The 15,115-nt window shown below is 37.5% G+C and overlaps 1 protein-coding gene across 8 annotated transcripts in view; it reads left to right on the top strand.

Annotated features, from left to right (window-relative positions):
* INPP4B (inositol polyphosphate-4-phosphatase type II B) overlaps window positions 1-15,115 on the top strand; it is a 755,730-nt gene that overhangs the window by 407,898 nt on the left and 332,717 nt on the right. For all 8 annotated transcript variants that reach the window (XM_049632225.1, XM_049632223.1, XM_049632226.1 and 5 more), the window contains 2 exons: window positions 9,543-9,661; window positions 11,935-12,051. In XM_049632225.1, the coding sequence (XP_049488182.1) occupies window positions 9,543-9,661; window positions 11,935-12,051 (236 nt within the window). The remainder of the gene's footprint in view (window positions 1-9,542; window positions 9,662-11,934; window positions 12,052-15,115) is intronic.

Raw genomic sequence — 15,115 nt, 5'->3', positions numbered from 1 at the left:
TTAAAAAAACATTAATTTTACATATAGATACTAAGTGCAATATATTTATAAAAAATATTACTGAAATTTTAAAAAATTACCTTAATTTAAGCACCACCTTTTAAAATTTAAATCTCTTGGTATAATATATACAATGCAATTCTTCTAAAATATTTTGGTTTGGGAAAGCATGTCTAAAAATTGGCTCATTCAGGATTTGATGAAAGACAGACTATGAGTCAATGTGTTGTACATAGACATCCAGATTGAACAACTGCTTTCCAGATCTCTTGCTATTTCCTGCCCAAACAAATGGATTCTTTCAGGAGACCATCAACCCCTGAAGGCAGCATTCCAGGCCCTATTTCCTTCATTTGTCCTCTGACTCCCGAATACCTCCTAGACATCAATCATTCTGAGTCTTTAGAGTTCAACAACTCTGAGTGCACTTCTCTTAGCCATCCATCTTTGGTGACTCAGGTTCTGACTTTTCTGTCACCCCTCCTGTAACTGTCTCCACCAGCCACACTGGCCTTATCTTTTGATTCAGGGGTAAAACAGGGAAGGTAACTAACCCTTCCCACTAACACACGTGCTCTTCTGGATCCACTGACAGGTTCTATGGTTGTCCTGATAGGAATCCTATTGGCTCCCATGTGGAACTGATTGATAGTCATGGAAAAATGCTGTCATCTTGGCCTCTGGGCAGATAAAAGGCTTCATGTTGTTCTCTGTGTTGTTCTCTCTAACTTTTCTGATCCTAGTTTTAACGTTACAGATTTCCATTAACTGATTCACAATATTTCTTTTAGTATTCAGAAGGACCTGCTTCCATTCTTGGAATAACATTTTCATCCTTTCTTAAGCAGCACATATGTTCCTGCTGAAAAGAGCAGCAGAAAGCTGCAAGCACTTGTTTCTGAAGTGGAACGTGGATTTGGAGCTTGCACACAAAGAACCAAGTCTGTATACAATGTTAGGTGATGATGCCAGGCCAGTTTGGGGCTTTCAGCATATAGGGTGGGATATCAAGACTAGAAAAGTCACCAGTACAGACTTGTTTTTAATTCAATTGCTTGAGGACAGAGTCTTAGTCACCTAGGTAATATTCATGAAAACAAGACAAAATAGTATTTTCTGAGGATTGACATGAGAGAAGCTGAGGGAGCTGGGGACAAGCTGGAGAATGGGCGTCTTCTGGTACTGACAACAGTCATTTGAACCAAATTTGTTCTTTTTATATGCGAATATGCTGTCTTCTGTACAGCTGGCATCTTCACTGCTCCAGAGCACAGACAATCAAAGAGCATTTCCCGAAAGCACCATTGTTCCGGGAAGAGGTTCTTTTTTTTCCCTCTCTCTCTAGATTTTTCATTGATACTTAAATTCAGAATCTGTACTGAGTGGGTAGTTTATTTTCATATGTGTAATGTTCCACACTAAGGAAGTGAATTTCATCTTTTTAGGCATTTTTTTTTTAATTTTTAAAGGCCAACACACTTATTTAACACACACAGAGGTACACATAGAATGTGGTGGCATATTTTTATATTATTTTGTTATGGGGAAAAGTAAAAAAATTATTTCAGGACCTTTTTCCCAACAATGTGAATTTAGCTTTTTACATGAAGGAAATCAATTTAATTTATAAGTGAACCAGTTGTAATGAAATTTAGGAGAAGTGGCGCTCAAATCTCAGTGTAGCAAGAATTCTGCAGCAATGTTTCTATAACAAAATCTTTTAAATTCCCTCTTGCAAATTATTGCCTATATTCTTCAATCACTCCATCATCTGCTTCCTCCCCATGGCATTAGGCTCATCCTTTCCTTATGTTTCATTTGGATACTATTACTGGAATATTGAGAATCTTAAAATTCTTGTTACAAAGCTAAATCACCATTGAGCATGCAGAGGAACAGACAAAGCAGAATGACGTTATTGGGGAAAAATCAGACTACTGAATACTCTCTGCTATTGGTAAGAAACAAATAAATAAATAACAGGCTTCATTCTTGAGCCACATGTTATGATCTATAAATCTGACTGACGAGGAAAAAACACCATATAGATATGGAATTTAGTGGAACTATGAGGCAGCAACAAGCATGGTATTGTTCTGGACATGTGCTAACACAAGCAAAGTTTATTTTCAATGCCACTTGACACATGGTTAGTATGTAGTACATTGTGTTTCCCTCCACTCCCATCTTCTCTGCATGCTTCATGTATTATCTTAAGTGAGAAAAACCTTAAAATTTATATGTTATTAGTATTTTATTGTGGTAGTATAGGAGCAAAAAATATAGCATTATTTCAATAAGTCTAAAAAATTCTTGCATTAGGATGGCTTTTTTTCCTGTGTGTATGTGTGTGTGTGTGTGTGGGTGGGTGGGTGTGTGTGTGTGTGTGCGTGTGAGTGCACGTGTGTGTTGATTTTTTTGGGTTTATTTCTTTACTTCCAACCTTAAACCTGAACTGCTGTTTACCCCTGACCTTCTAACAATCTAAAATTAATACTGTTGGTTCATGTCATGTAGATATTCTTATCCCCCTTGAAAAGTCAGGCAGGCCTTGATTTTGCATTTGGGACTTTTTTTTTTTTTTTTTTTTTTTTTTGATACATTGCCATAAAAGACAAACTAAACCAAAAAGGAAAAAAAAAAAGTGCCAACTTTTATACATTTTTTACTTTTCCAACAAATATTGCTTATGTTGACAGTTAAGCATGGTTCACGTACTCTTCAGGGAAGTATGTGTTAATTAAAATCCCCCCCCCCCACAATGGTTAAGGGGGGAGATAACACCTTTTTGTTTTATCCCTATAAGGACTTAAAAACAGTTACTTAACTGAAGGAAGAGCTGCAGTGGATTCAGAGAGAGGTATTCCTGACCCTAATAGTTGTAAGTCTTATAAATATGCAGTGACAACTTCAACAACCTCATCTTTCAGAATGATGGGAGAAACATGTATTAGAGGAAATGTGAGAGGGCAGGAAAGAGAACAAAAAGGGGTAAGACCAAATGAGAAAGATTACAGAAATTAGACTTGATTAGGTGAAAATACACTAAAATGAACAGGATGACAAGATATAATGCTAGAGTCAATGAATTAAAGACTCTTGAAAGATTCTACAAAGAATACTGAATGCACATAGAATGTATAAATTAATAGCCATAAATCAGTCAGTATGATATAGAGCCACATTTTTCTAAGAAGTAGCCTTAGGAAAATATTTATTAGTGAATACAGAATATCCTGACTACTCAGGAAATTCTGTGTGGATATTATTATGAAGCAGCGCCACTGTGCATTCTGCCATTTTACTGCATACAATTGAATTATCATGGATTGCAGTGCCCTGGAAATGGAGCAGTGTTGTCTTCTGAATCCAGTCAGGGGATCTGAACTGTATCCTACACTTCAGAAAATTGCTTTCTTAACATTCCAGAGAGAAAGGAAGAATAAAGAACAGAAAGGAAGAAGAGACTAAAAACAGGGAAGTATGTTATACATATTATACTGGCAAAGCAATAAAAAGAGGAGTTATGATGCTATGTATGTATTACATACATTTTTTAACGTATGTTACAAATTTATATAATTTAAATTTAATCACTGGTATATAATGGTAACTGGGAAAACATATAATGGAGTACAGTAATTTTCTGGACTGGAAACATAACCCAAATTGGCATATCAATTGATTAGTGGCATCTAATTTTCTGGAATACGAGGAGAAAGATATATATGTGACATTTTAAGAAACCTGACCAAATAAGAATTTGAGAAGTAAATAAAACACTGTATTCTAGGCCTCAAGAGTCTTTCCCACAGCGTTTGGGGAAGTGGCTGATTCTCTTAGCCATAGTAAGATAAGAATGGTGCTATTGAGGGAGCCTAGAAGCCAGATGGTTATTTCTCTAAAGCCCTGTTTGTACAAGGCTGCTTTTCTATTCAGGATACCCCAGCCTCTGTGCCCTGGCATTTTTTGCCCTTGAGTGGCATGGATTTATCTCTTCCATTTTCACTATGAAGGGTCTGTAGAGGGTACAATCGTTAAGATTTCAACAGAGGAGGAGGTACGCTTCTATTAGGCTATATTGGGTTCTAACTACAACATTTACTTTTAATTGCAAGAAAAGGAAGAGTTATTAGCAGTCTTCCTTTTTCGATGAAGGAAGTATACAGAGCAGAAGAGCAAGTCTTTCTATAATCTGTTGGAGCATCTCAGTTATTAGATAATGCCTCCCTGTTAGCCATCATTCTCTGTATAAAGGAACACTACCTCCCAGCTAAATGCCTACTTATAGGGTGAGTTGACTATTTACATGTAGCTCATTTGCCTGGCAGACAAAAAAATAAGGCTTTCTGTTATTTTTGGTTGTTATTTGGAAGTTCCTAATCATAGGTAAAATTAACAAGTGTAAGTGTCCACATCTGATTTCACAGAAGACAGCATATTAATGATACCTATGATTTTGGAAATTAACAAATAATCCAGTAAAAGGTTTTAAACATTTTTATTTATCTATATGAAAACAAGAAAATACCAAAAAATCACAGCTATAAATTTAATAAAATTCTTTTACTGAAGAACCATATGGTTATACCAAATTAGGACCAACCTGGAATATCTCAAGCATATAACTACTATAAGAATATTGGATAGATAAAATCCATTTTTGCATCAATGCATAATTATATTCATAATAATAATAATATAATGTGCCTAGCATTCTATATACATTGCTTCCTATAATCTTTACAGCAAATCTATGAAATGTGTCCTTTTAAGTCCACTCTACAGATTAGAAAATAGAGACTCAAAGAGATAATTTATCCAAAGTAACATAACTTCTTAGACTAGATCCAGGTTTCAAATAGTTTTATCTCCAGTGAAAAAATCATTCCTCTGTGTTCTATATATTATACTGTGTGGTTTCTCCTCTAAGCCTAACTTTCTTTTTGCTAATGTGAGAACAGAAAATAGAGATGTGGAAATTCTTGTCAAAGTCCCCTGCCCCTGCCTCCTTTGCTTGTGGCCATTGCTTTGTTCTGGAGGAAAGAGGATAAACTTTGTTAGATGCCAGTAACACTGAATGGCAAGAAGAGAGATGAAATGGAGTGAAGCAAGAAAAATGACCTGACTTCAAAGAAGAAAGAGTTCTTAAGGGGAAAGGGGTAGATACTTGAAGTCGACTGTGAATTCACACTGCCCTGTGGCTCATGCTGCTGCTCTCATGAAAGCCTGTGGCAGGCACCTTTGCTTATTTGTGGACTCCATATCTGATGCAGGTCTTAGAATGCTAGGATTTGGCCAATGCTGCTGAATTCGAAAGCACTTGAACAGACAGTTGTGTTCTGCTTCAGATGATTATTGCTGGGATCGAACTCTCTGATAGAGGAGTCAAGAGACAGTTTTAGGCTTCCAGCTAAAATTGGCTAGAATCATGGAAAGGCTCTATGGATTCAAGAGACTTGACATGCTTTAGAAATGATGGCTGAATGAAACAAAAACTGTTATGTTGTAAAAACTGTATTTCTGGGTAGAGAGAATATTTAATTTAACAAGAACTCTGAAGACCCCTGACCCCCTTAGCTCCTGGAACCTCAAATATTAGAACTAAGGAGCAAAAGATGATTTGTGCTGTCTTCCTAAGAATTCAAGTAGTAGCTTTGAGCATCTAGACCATAGGTTAGAAACTTCTGGTCCTTAGGCCAAATCAGTCACAGATGTATTTGTTGTATGGTTCTTATAACTTTAGCCTACACAGTGACTGGGATTTCAAGCTCTGGACAGATCCTCAAATCAAGCAACAGTGGGCTTTCATTTCTTTGGGCAATGAATTTGAATAGAGGTTCCCTCTGCTAACACAGCATAGGCTTTCCAGTTTGCTCAGTGCCCAGCCCTCCCCTGAGATATTGAGGCTGCATTTATTTTTTATCCTTACACTTCTACTGAGAATTCCCTACCATAGAGTGAGAGCTGTGTGACTCCTTTACAAATCTGAGCAGGAGACGCGGGTCTCATTCAAAACACTGGCAATAGAAAGTGAACCCTCAAGTTGCTAGTTACTGTAACAAAGTTGACAGAAAAAAATAGTAGCTCAAAACTATTTTATTTTTGTAAAGAAAAGTTTAAAATTATAAGCTTTTTAAAAGAAGGACTCATTACTTCTATATGGCAGTTTTTTCCCTTTTTGGTAAAAAATAAAACAAGTCTATTCAATGGACACAAGCACATCTGAATCCCAACCTATTAACATCTTGTGTATTTAAACTCTTCTGGACTTTGGGAATACTTTTAAATAGCTCAGTCCAAAACAAAACCAGTAAAAAGGAAGAAATAATTCCTTTATTTATATTCCTATTATTTATATAATTATATATATAATCATTCATATATATATATGTGTGTATATATATATACATATATATATGAATGATTGCAGAGAGACATTCATTAACTATGCATTTGACTCAATAAATTCTTAAATAAAATAAAACAGAACAACAGAAGCAAAACCTAATGTACTTTGTTAGTCTTATGAGTTGAGGAAGGCCATGTAGGCAGATCAGAGTTTTGTTTGGGTAATGGGTTGTGGCAAGTATATCTGGAAGATTGACAGAGTTTTTAGGCTTCTTTATTGGCTATCACATAATTCCTATGCAGGTTAGACTTTATAGTGACCAAATGAGTGATATCTCCATGAAGAAATCCAAGCACTCATCATTTATCACCCGTTCAGTGGGACAGTTTCAGGATATATAGATCCATGGCGTGTATGGGTTTCATGATATGAAATACAGTGACTCACCTACTGGATTGTATTTACAAACAAATATTGGACATGATGACAGCTTTAAGGAGTTATCTGAATATGACTGAGTCAATAAAAAACATTTTACACAATAATAAAACACTAAATATTGGTAAATGTTGATATAAATATTGGTAAATATTAGTATAATGATATTGATAAACTTTATGTAGAAAAGTCCATTCATAAAAAAGGCATTAGCCTTTCTCAGTTAGATGCCAAGAGACAGGTAAACAGATGAAGAAATAAAGTGTTCAAGAGTTTGTGACTTAATGTCACATAACTAGTAAACAAGGAATCTAGGAATACAGCTCAGGAATTCTGACTGATCTTGGGGTCTTTCCATGATATCTTACAGCCTAAGTATTAGGGAACAGAAAGTCTTCTGGGGTTTTGGGAAGAAAAGAGATATGTACTGCCCGAGGTATGACTTTAGTTATTGTTTTTTGTGCTTGTCTTAAGATATGGAATATAAAGGAATACAAAGTGCCATTATTGTTGTTTTTACTTCTTCAGTATTGGGATATCTGCAAATTGGGTTGGAGAGAACACTTCAGTTTAATGAAGACTTTGTTTTTATTAGGAGTGAGTCTGAGAGTTTCTCTCATAAAAGAGAGAATAGCAGCTTGCTTCTGGGAAATAATCACAGCCCACCACTGATAAGAAATCTGAAAAGGAGTAACTCATTTTGAGCAAACGTGTCATAAGCTCATAAGGTAGAGATGAGGCTGCAGGCAGAAAGAGGGCAAGATGCATGTGTTTGAAGCAAATGAACTTCAGCTTTAAAATCCAAGACAGGTATAGTCAACATCAGTAGATGGAGAGAAAGCTGAACACCCTGAGCATATAACCAAGCAAATGAGTTATGAAGTTAAACAGATTCGTAAGGCAAGTAGAGGAAATGATCAAAGTAATACCAAAGAACAGGAAAGTTTAAATCTAGCTTTTTTTTTTTTTTTTTTTTCCTTCCGGAGCTATGTTGACATTGAAACCTCACATCAGTGTTTCCTAAAACTGCAGATCTCTTGGGTGGGACAGTAAAGAATTATGGCAGCGGGTCTTCCAAAGGTAGGTGCCATTTGTGCAGGAGAGGAATTCAGTATAGCAAGAAAAGAAATGGAACTAACGGGGAAAGATGTAAACAAAGCACCAGTGTTCCACTAATGTAAATGTGAGCACTTAATATTCCTAAGCCTCTAGTTTTCAATATGTAAAACTGAAATAGTAAGTCCAAGTTCTGTTTTGAGAAATAAAAAGATAATTAGCAAAATGCCTCAAAAAACAGGGAGGGCTAAATTGTAGCTATTACTTTTTCCACACATGATTTCCTAAGCTCTCCTGTATTGATAGAGGCATTTAAAGAGAGGGTTTAAGTAAGGAAAAATCATGACAAAATACCATCCACGAACAAAAGGATCTCAAAGTCTGGCAGGAAGAATTAAGGAGGTAAATATTTTGTCCAGCATTGCCGAGCTAGTCGAATTGGGTGAAAACCAGGCCTGTTTGGTTCCAAATCTCTATCCCATTCTGCTTCTATAAATGAGATGATCTGTAAGCCCCTGGAAGATGCTAATTACATTTATAATTTCCTCTGCTTTCAAGTTTTGGATTTAAGCCATAGTACCTGTGTCCCAGTGGATGAAGGTCCTGTAAATTGCCGCGGTGACACAACATAGCTTAAATGCACCCATCCTCCTGTCCCTTCCTGTACCGGTCAGCACCTGTCAGAAGTGTGGGGTAAGGATGGTATAGAGCCCAGCACACTGTCATCATGGATCTAGAACCCAGTTTCCCCCAGCTCGCCTTGGGCCTTCAGCTGAGCATAACTTGAACCCCTTCTGGAGAGGAGCCTTTGCATCATATTTAGCCACCCAAAGGCAGGTAGTAAAACTATTTCAGAGCCAGGGGAGAAAGCACTGCGACAGATGTTGGACCTGCTGAAAAGGAATGTAGTTTTGATTTTCCCTCAGTATTGTGGGAATGATATGTGGGAGGAGAAGATATTCAGGTAAATATGGTATGGTGATGAGACTCTGTAATATGAGCCTGGTGTCTCAAAGGAAAGTTATTAGTTTGCGGCCCCTGGGCAAAAATTAACCCATCCTTATTCCACATTTCTGCCTCCCAGACTTGGCTGGTATCCCAGACAGAGGGCATTTTTAACCCCTCCTCTGCCTCTGGCTTGTGGCTTGCGTGCTGCTTTGGTAGTGTAGCCTCTCTTCCCAGTTTCTGTCACTGTGTATGATTGTAGGAGGCCAGCTCTAGCCAATAGACAGGTAAGGACCAAGGGTGCATTGGTACATTTGAACCAATCCAGCCAATGTCAATAAGGAACAGCGTAAAGTTTCCCGGATATAGCCCAACTCAGCTTACTTTGTCTGGGAGTGTGACTTAAAGCCCAGGGTTTAATGACTAATTAAAGTCCCTCAAGTCCCTGAGCTGTGTGTGCACAGTCACACATTAGAGCCGGGATCCCCGGGCAGTCAAGACTAGCAGGAGCGGCAAATGTTGTCAGTGGAAATGAACTCTCAATTCAGCTCTGCAACACGTGACTTCCTATTTCTGTAAGGTACTTCCAAGGGACTTCCTCTGTAAAAAAAAAAAAAAAAAAAAAAAAAAATCAGCCTGAATCCCAGGAGATTTCATTCAGCGCCGTCGCTAAGTTTACTTCCAACTCAGACAGTTTTCCCTGAGACATGGTGTTAGTTTCTTTTCTTTCTCTTTCCTCCGTCATTGTCAGCATGCAAGGATCTTGTGGCTCCTGTCCGTGATCGGAAGCTGAATACACTGGTGCAGATCTCAGTAATCCACCCGGCGGAGCAGGGTCTGACAAGATACTCAAGCACGGAAATCGTGGAGGTGAGTGAGCGAGCTGTGTGCCTGCATTTCTCTGCTCTGCTCTCACTCTCTCAGCCTCTTTCTGGATTTAAGCAAGCAGCTGAAATAAGTTAGCCCATGGCCTGTAGCTACGCTATGTTACTGTCCTCTGTCATTTGAGAAAGCATACCTGAGGTTATTAAGCATGCATTGGTAACTTACCAGAATAAACAGATGAGAGAAGAACTTGCCTTTTTCATAAAAGACCTTATGTTTCTTTAGTAAATAGAAAGAAAAAAAAATCCCACATTGAATCCTTAAATATAGCAGCAAGTAGGGAAAAAATATATAGAGATTTTTAAATTAAATGGAATGAATATTTGCTTTTGGGGGAAAAAAGAGAACCATAAAGTACCTAGAGAAGTTAAGTGTTTTTGCCCTTTTCGTTTTTTCCTATGTTCTTCAGTCTGCCCATGGAAACTTTATATTCTCTGCTATTTGTGTGTGTCTTTTTAAAGTAAGATGTTTTTCAAAGAAAGGTAGATGATTAATTTCAGAAACTGTAATGTTTCTAGCTAAAGGGTGTAAATATTACTCATCAGATGAGAGATTTCCTATTTACATTTATTGTTACTAATATACATTCAAAATGTGTTGGGAGGAAATTTGTTATTTTATTGGATCAGATTCAAAAGAGGAAGTGTTTCCCTTTTGATTATTTTGTTCTCATCATGCATATTTCATGAACTTAGTGAATAAGAGATACCTGAATATCTGGGACTAAAGAAAGTATACTTTAAACTCCTTAGCTCTGCGTGATTTTTTTAGACTTGTAAACCCTGTCTGTTTTGCATGAGGAATTTCTCTGCAAGGAACTAAGTAGCCTACCCCAGACCGGGTTTGCTCAATGCTGACCTGTGCCTGGCTGGCGGAATAAATGATTCAGACTGAACTCTACTCATTTCTCTAATGAGAATGACCCAGATCCTGTATGGAATCTTGAATCTGCCCTTTGGAAACTTTAGGTTCCAATGCTGGTATAATTTGTAGTTAATGCTGTGGTTGAATTAACAAAAATAGCCTCATTCATATAGCAAAAACTTGAATAAATTATAAAATTGTTTATGCTATGAAAAAAATTTAAGTATTGTTCCAATATAATTATTTTTAAAACATTGCCAAAACTTAAAAGAAATTATTTTGACACACTTCAGATGTTTATGTTTGAACATACATAGCTATTTGGGGCTGTTTTTTTCCAACGTGTCTAACACAGAGCTGAACAAAAAGTAGTATTTGTTGGGGCGCCTGGGTGGCGCAGTCGGTTAAGCGTCCGACTTCAGCCAGGCCACGATCTCGCGGTCGGTGAGTTCGAGCCCCGCGTCGGGCTCTGGGCTGATGGCTCAGAGCCTGGAGCCTGCTTCAGATTCTGTGTCTCCCTCTCTCTCTGCCCCTCCCCCGTTCATGCTCTGTCTCTCTCTGTCCCAAAAATAAATAAAAAACGTTGAAAAAAAATTTAAAAAAAAAAAAAAAAGTAGTATTTGTTGAATACAAAGAGAAAGAATGAATGGATAAATGAATAACTTGAGCTTTCAGAAACTCATAGATTCCTGGTTTGCAGAATTGTAGCAAACATCTCCATGATATTTGGTAATATGCATATTTAAATATCGATGTCAAATTTAATGTTGGATGTCAGCTCTCTAAAAATGAATTATGAGACATTGCACTATCCTGTGGGGCACATCCTAAACTAGTAATTTTATAGCCCCAAATCCATCATATGAAGTTTCTTTCATTAGTTTTCAAATTGGTTGGAGAAAAAAAAAAAACCCAGCTGAACATCTCAAAACAAATGGACATTATCAGAGCATGGCTTTCAGCTGAATCATTACAGAAAGGAAGTAAATGGTACTTTATAAGAAAATAGCTTCATTTTACTTTGATCAGTCAATATCTTAGATTTTTGTATACATTTCATGTGAAATCCATTAAATGTATTCTAGGTGGACTGACAACTGACCCTAAAGGAGAGTTCTGCATATAATGAAAATAAGCTGTTTTTCCAGACTATTAGCAGCTGTGACACTGATGTAGTAGCATTTACTATCAACAGCTATATCAGTATTTGGGGCCCTGGGCCTTCTGTCGCCCATGAGCATCATTTGGCAATTCAGGTCTCTCTTCCAACAGAACTATTTCCTAGAAAAACAAACAGACTCAGACACATTTTCTGCGCTCTCGTGTGTCCCTGCATGCTGCCGGCTGCAGTTGCTGCTTTATTGAATCAAAGTTGTCTGCTGCTGCTGTTACAGGGAACAAGAGACCCACTGTTTTTGACTGGTGTCACATTCCCATCTGAGTATCCCATCTATGAGGAGACCAAAATAAAGCTAACAGTCTATGATGTCAAGGATAAGTCTCATGACACTGTAAGTACTTACACTTCTTTCTTTCTTTGGGAAAAGAAGTTATGCTTTTCCAAACTATTGGGTTTTGGATATAACTGGGCATTTTTCAAAGAGGGTATTTATACTGTGTTTATGCTTGCCTTATGTTTATAGTTTCTTGACGTCTCCCCCCACCCCCTTCCAATTCACTTGGCTTAGTGCCAAACTGGCAATTGGTTAGGAGCAAAAGCTTTCAGAACATATTTTTCTCTTTTTCAGGAAGGCTGGCTTGATCTCTTGGTTTACATTTCTGTTGTTGTTGTAAGGAGTTGCTGAAGGAGTCATATTGTGGGCATAAAGCAAGTAGAAAGGATTAACTTTACATGTTTCAAAACTTTCTAGAGATTGTAATTATTCTAAAACAGGAGATTGATAAAGAGCTCTATTTTCACAATTTCTTCCTGTACATATGAGAGAGAAACTCCCTCTATTTTCCCGAAGTTGTTCCTGGCACTAAAACAAACAAGAAGTACTAGGCAGATGTTTTAAGAGGCCTATTTACGTGAAGGTCATGTAAAGTCCCAATGGTCTTTTGTCCTAAATTCTTCAGTCTTCCCACGGTGTCTGACTTCTCTTCCAAGACTGCCAGGTTAGATAAGTGAAGTACCAGGCATTACCTCTAGAGGCCACTCTGAAAATTCCTGGACAGAGGAGAATCCTGTTGGGTAGGTGCTGAGGAAGGGATGACTTCAAAGGAGCCCTCTTCTTTAAATCCCTCAGGTCAGCATGAATTTTTGTCTGTTTTCAAGACAGGGGAGCTACGGCAGTGTTGATGATCAATAGTGAAGCACATGCCAGGAAACACTGAAGGCAGGGAGGCCTTTAGGTACCAGAAGAGTTCCTGTTGAAGCTAAGGGGCACTGCTGGACCTTGGGAATCACACATACCTAGTCTGAGGAAAGCGTCACTTGAAACTTAACCCTCACCTAGGTTATGGTTCATGTAGATAGTGGGAGGAGGTGATACAACTGTGCAGGGGAGTAGTAAGCAGGGAAACGATTAGGATGATGGGACGGTAAGCAGCAACTATGGGATTTTATGTTCCTCCAAGCACATGATCAAATTCAGTCCTCCCGGCAGTCCCAAGGCACAGACAGGACAGAATATGGAAAGGACAGAGGTATAGCAACACTATGTTACAGAAATGAATGTTTTCCCTAAACTCTCAAGTTTGTGAAGTCCTTAGAAATATCAGAGTTAGAAATATTAAATACCTAAGGTGCTTCTAGTCCCTTCACTCTCTCTCATTTAGAATGTGCATGGATGTTAATGCTTTAGGGATAATCAGCTTACTCATTAATTATACTTTTTGTTGGCTTCTGTTCTGAAAGCTAATTATTTAAGGTCTTTTAAAGACTTCCTTCCTTGATCAGAGGTGTCATCACATAAAAGTATTGGATGAACTGGGATCCCTGCTGTAAAATACGACTTGTGAAATTTGAACACACTTAAGAAACGCAGGCGGCTTTCATTTACAAAGAGCTGTTAATTAAGGCATAACCTCTTCCTTAAAATAACTAACAATTGGTTCTGGAAATGGAAGTGTAAATAGAAACAGAGTCTATTAATATGCTAATAATCCCCACAGACAGATAGTCTTTATCCTGGAAGTTTTTCTCTTGTTTCTTAAGATTTTCTTTGGGTTGGGGGTGGGAGAGGGTAAGAAGAGGAAGCAGGAAGTGGTTTTAAAGTACAATTTGTAATGATGAGCACGTAACAACCTAAAACAATTTAAGATCATAATACTTTTAAGAACTACGAAATGAAAATATGTGTTTGTGTTTTAGAAAATTAATGAATTATGTGCTTGTATTTAAAAGTAGTTTAAATATTTGATCCTAGTAAATCATTGATTATGTTAGGCTGGCCCAAAACAATGAGATCTTCTACCAACTGAATACTAACTAGTTGAGTCAGATGACTAAGTTGCTTGCTCTTTCCTATTGAGTTTATCATTACTTGGAGTTCATCAGTCAAATAAATTTGTTACTTTGCCATTTCTTATTCATTGACATACCTATTTATATTAGATATTTTTAAAGAGAAATGATAACCTTTCATCTGTGCCCTTGATATGGCTATTATCTAACTAGTCATTGTTCTTGTATTCCTCCAAACATTGGACCTAAGATTGATTACCTTAACTTAGTAACTTCAGCAGAAATGCAATTAATCATTATAATGAATGAGAAGAGTCTGTTGATTCAGAATGACTATTGTTTCCTCCTACTACATTCTTCATCCTCCTCATTCACTTCAGCAAATCTCTCACTGTGGCAGATGGATGGATAATGCTTAGCAGGTGGGAAGGTAGGTTATGGTTGGGTAATAGGGTCATTATTAAAATTAGAGTGACTGGGGCGCCTGGGTGGCTCAGTCGCATCCAACTCTTGATCTCCTCTCAGGTCATGATCTCAAGGTTGTGAGATCAAGCCCTGTGTTGGGCCCTGTGCTGAACATGGAGCCTGTTTAGGATTCTCTCTCTTTCTCTCTCTCTGCCCCTTCTCTGCTCACATGCATGCTCTCTCTCTTTCTCTCTCTCTCAAAATAAATAAATAAACTTAAAAATAAAATAAGAATGAACTTTTTATTAATTTCCTCACCATCAAACTTTGTCTTTTTCCACTTCTTCCCATACAACTGATGTTTTGGAAGATACTGAACAAGGCCCTTTCAACACTCAGATAAGGACAGCCATCAATCTGCAAACACATGATTAGGTCACAGAATTGGTTTACTCATGGTAGAAATGTGAATTTCTATGTATTTTGCAAGAGCACAAATTGCTTTATTCCTTTTGTTCTTAGAGTAAATGTTTGCTGTATCCCTCAACTTGTTAGATGTTCAGTTTATAGGACAGAGTCCTGTGTCCATTAGATACTGAACATTTCTCAGGTGAGAATATATGTCCTAAGACATTTTTTACTGCCAGTTACTAGCAATCCTCCATTTGTACCTTTCAGAAAAAGTTACCTTATCAAGATTAGATGTAAGTGTATTGAACTGGATGAGTTAATGTTCAAGGCAGTTCACTTCTAGTGCAGTT

The sequence above is a fragment of the Panthera uncia genome, chromosome B1 (assembly GCF_023721935.1).
Source record: "Panthera uncia isolate 11264 chromosome B1, Puncia_PCG_1.0, whole genome shotgun sequence".
Taxonomy (NCBI): Eukaryota; Metazoa; Chordata; class Mammalia; order Carnivora; family Felidae; genus Panthera; species Panthera uncia.
This window is presented reverse-complemented; position numbering and strand designations above follow the sequence as displayed.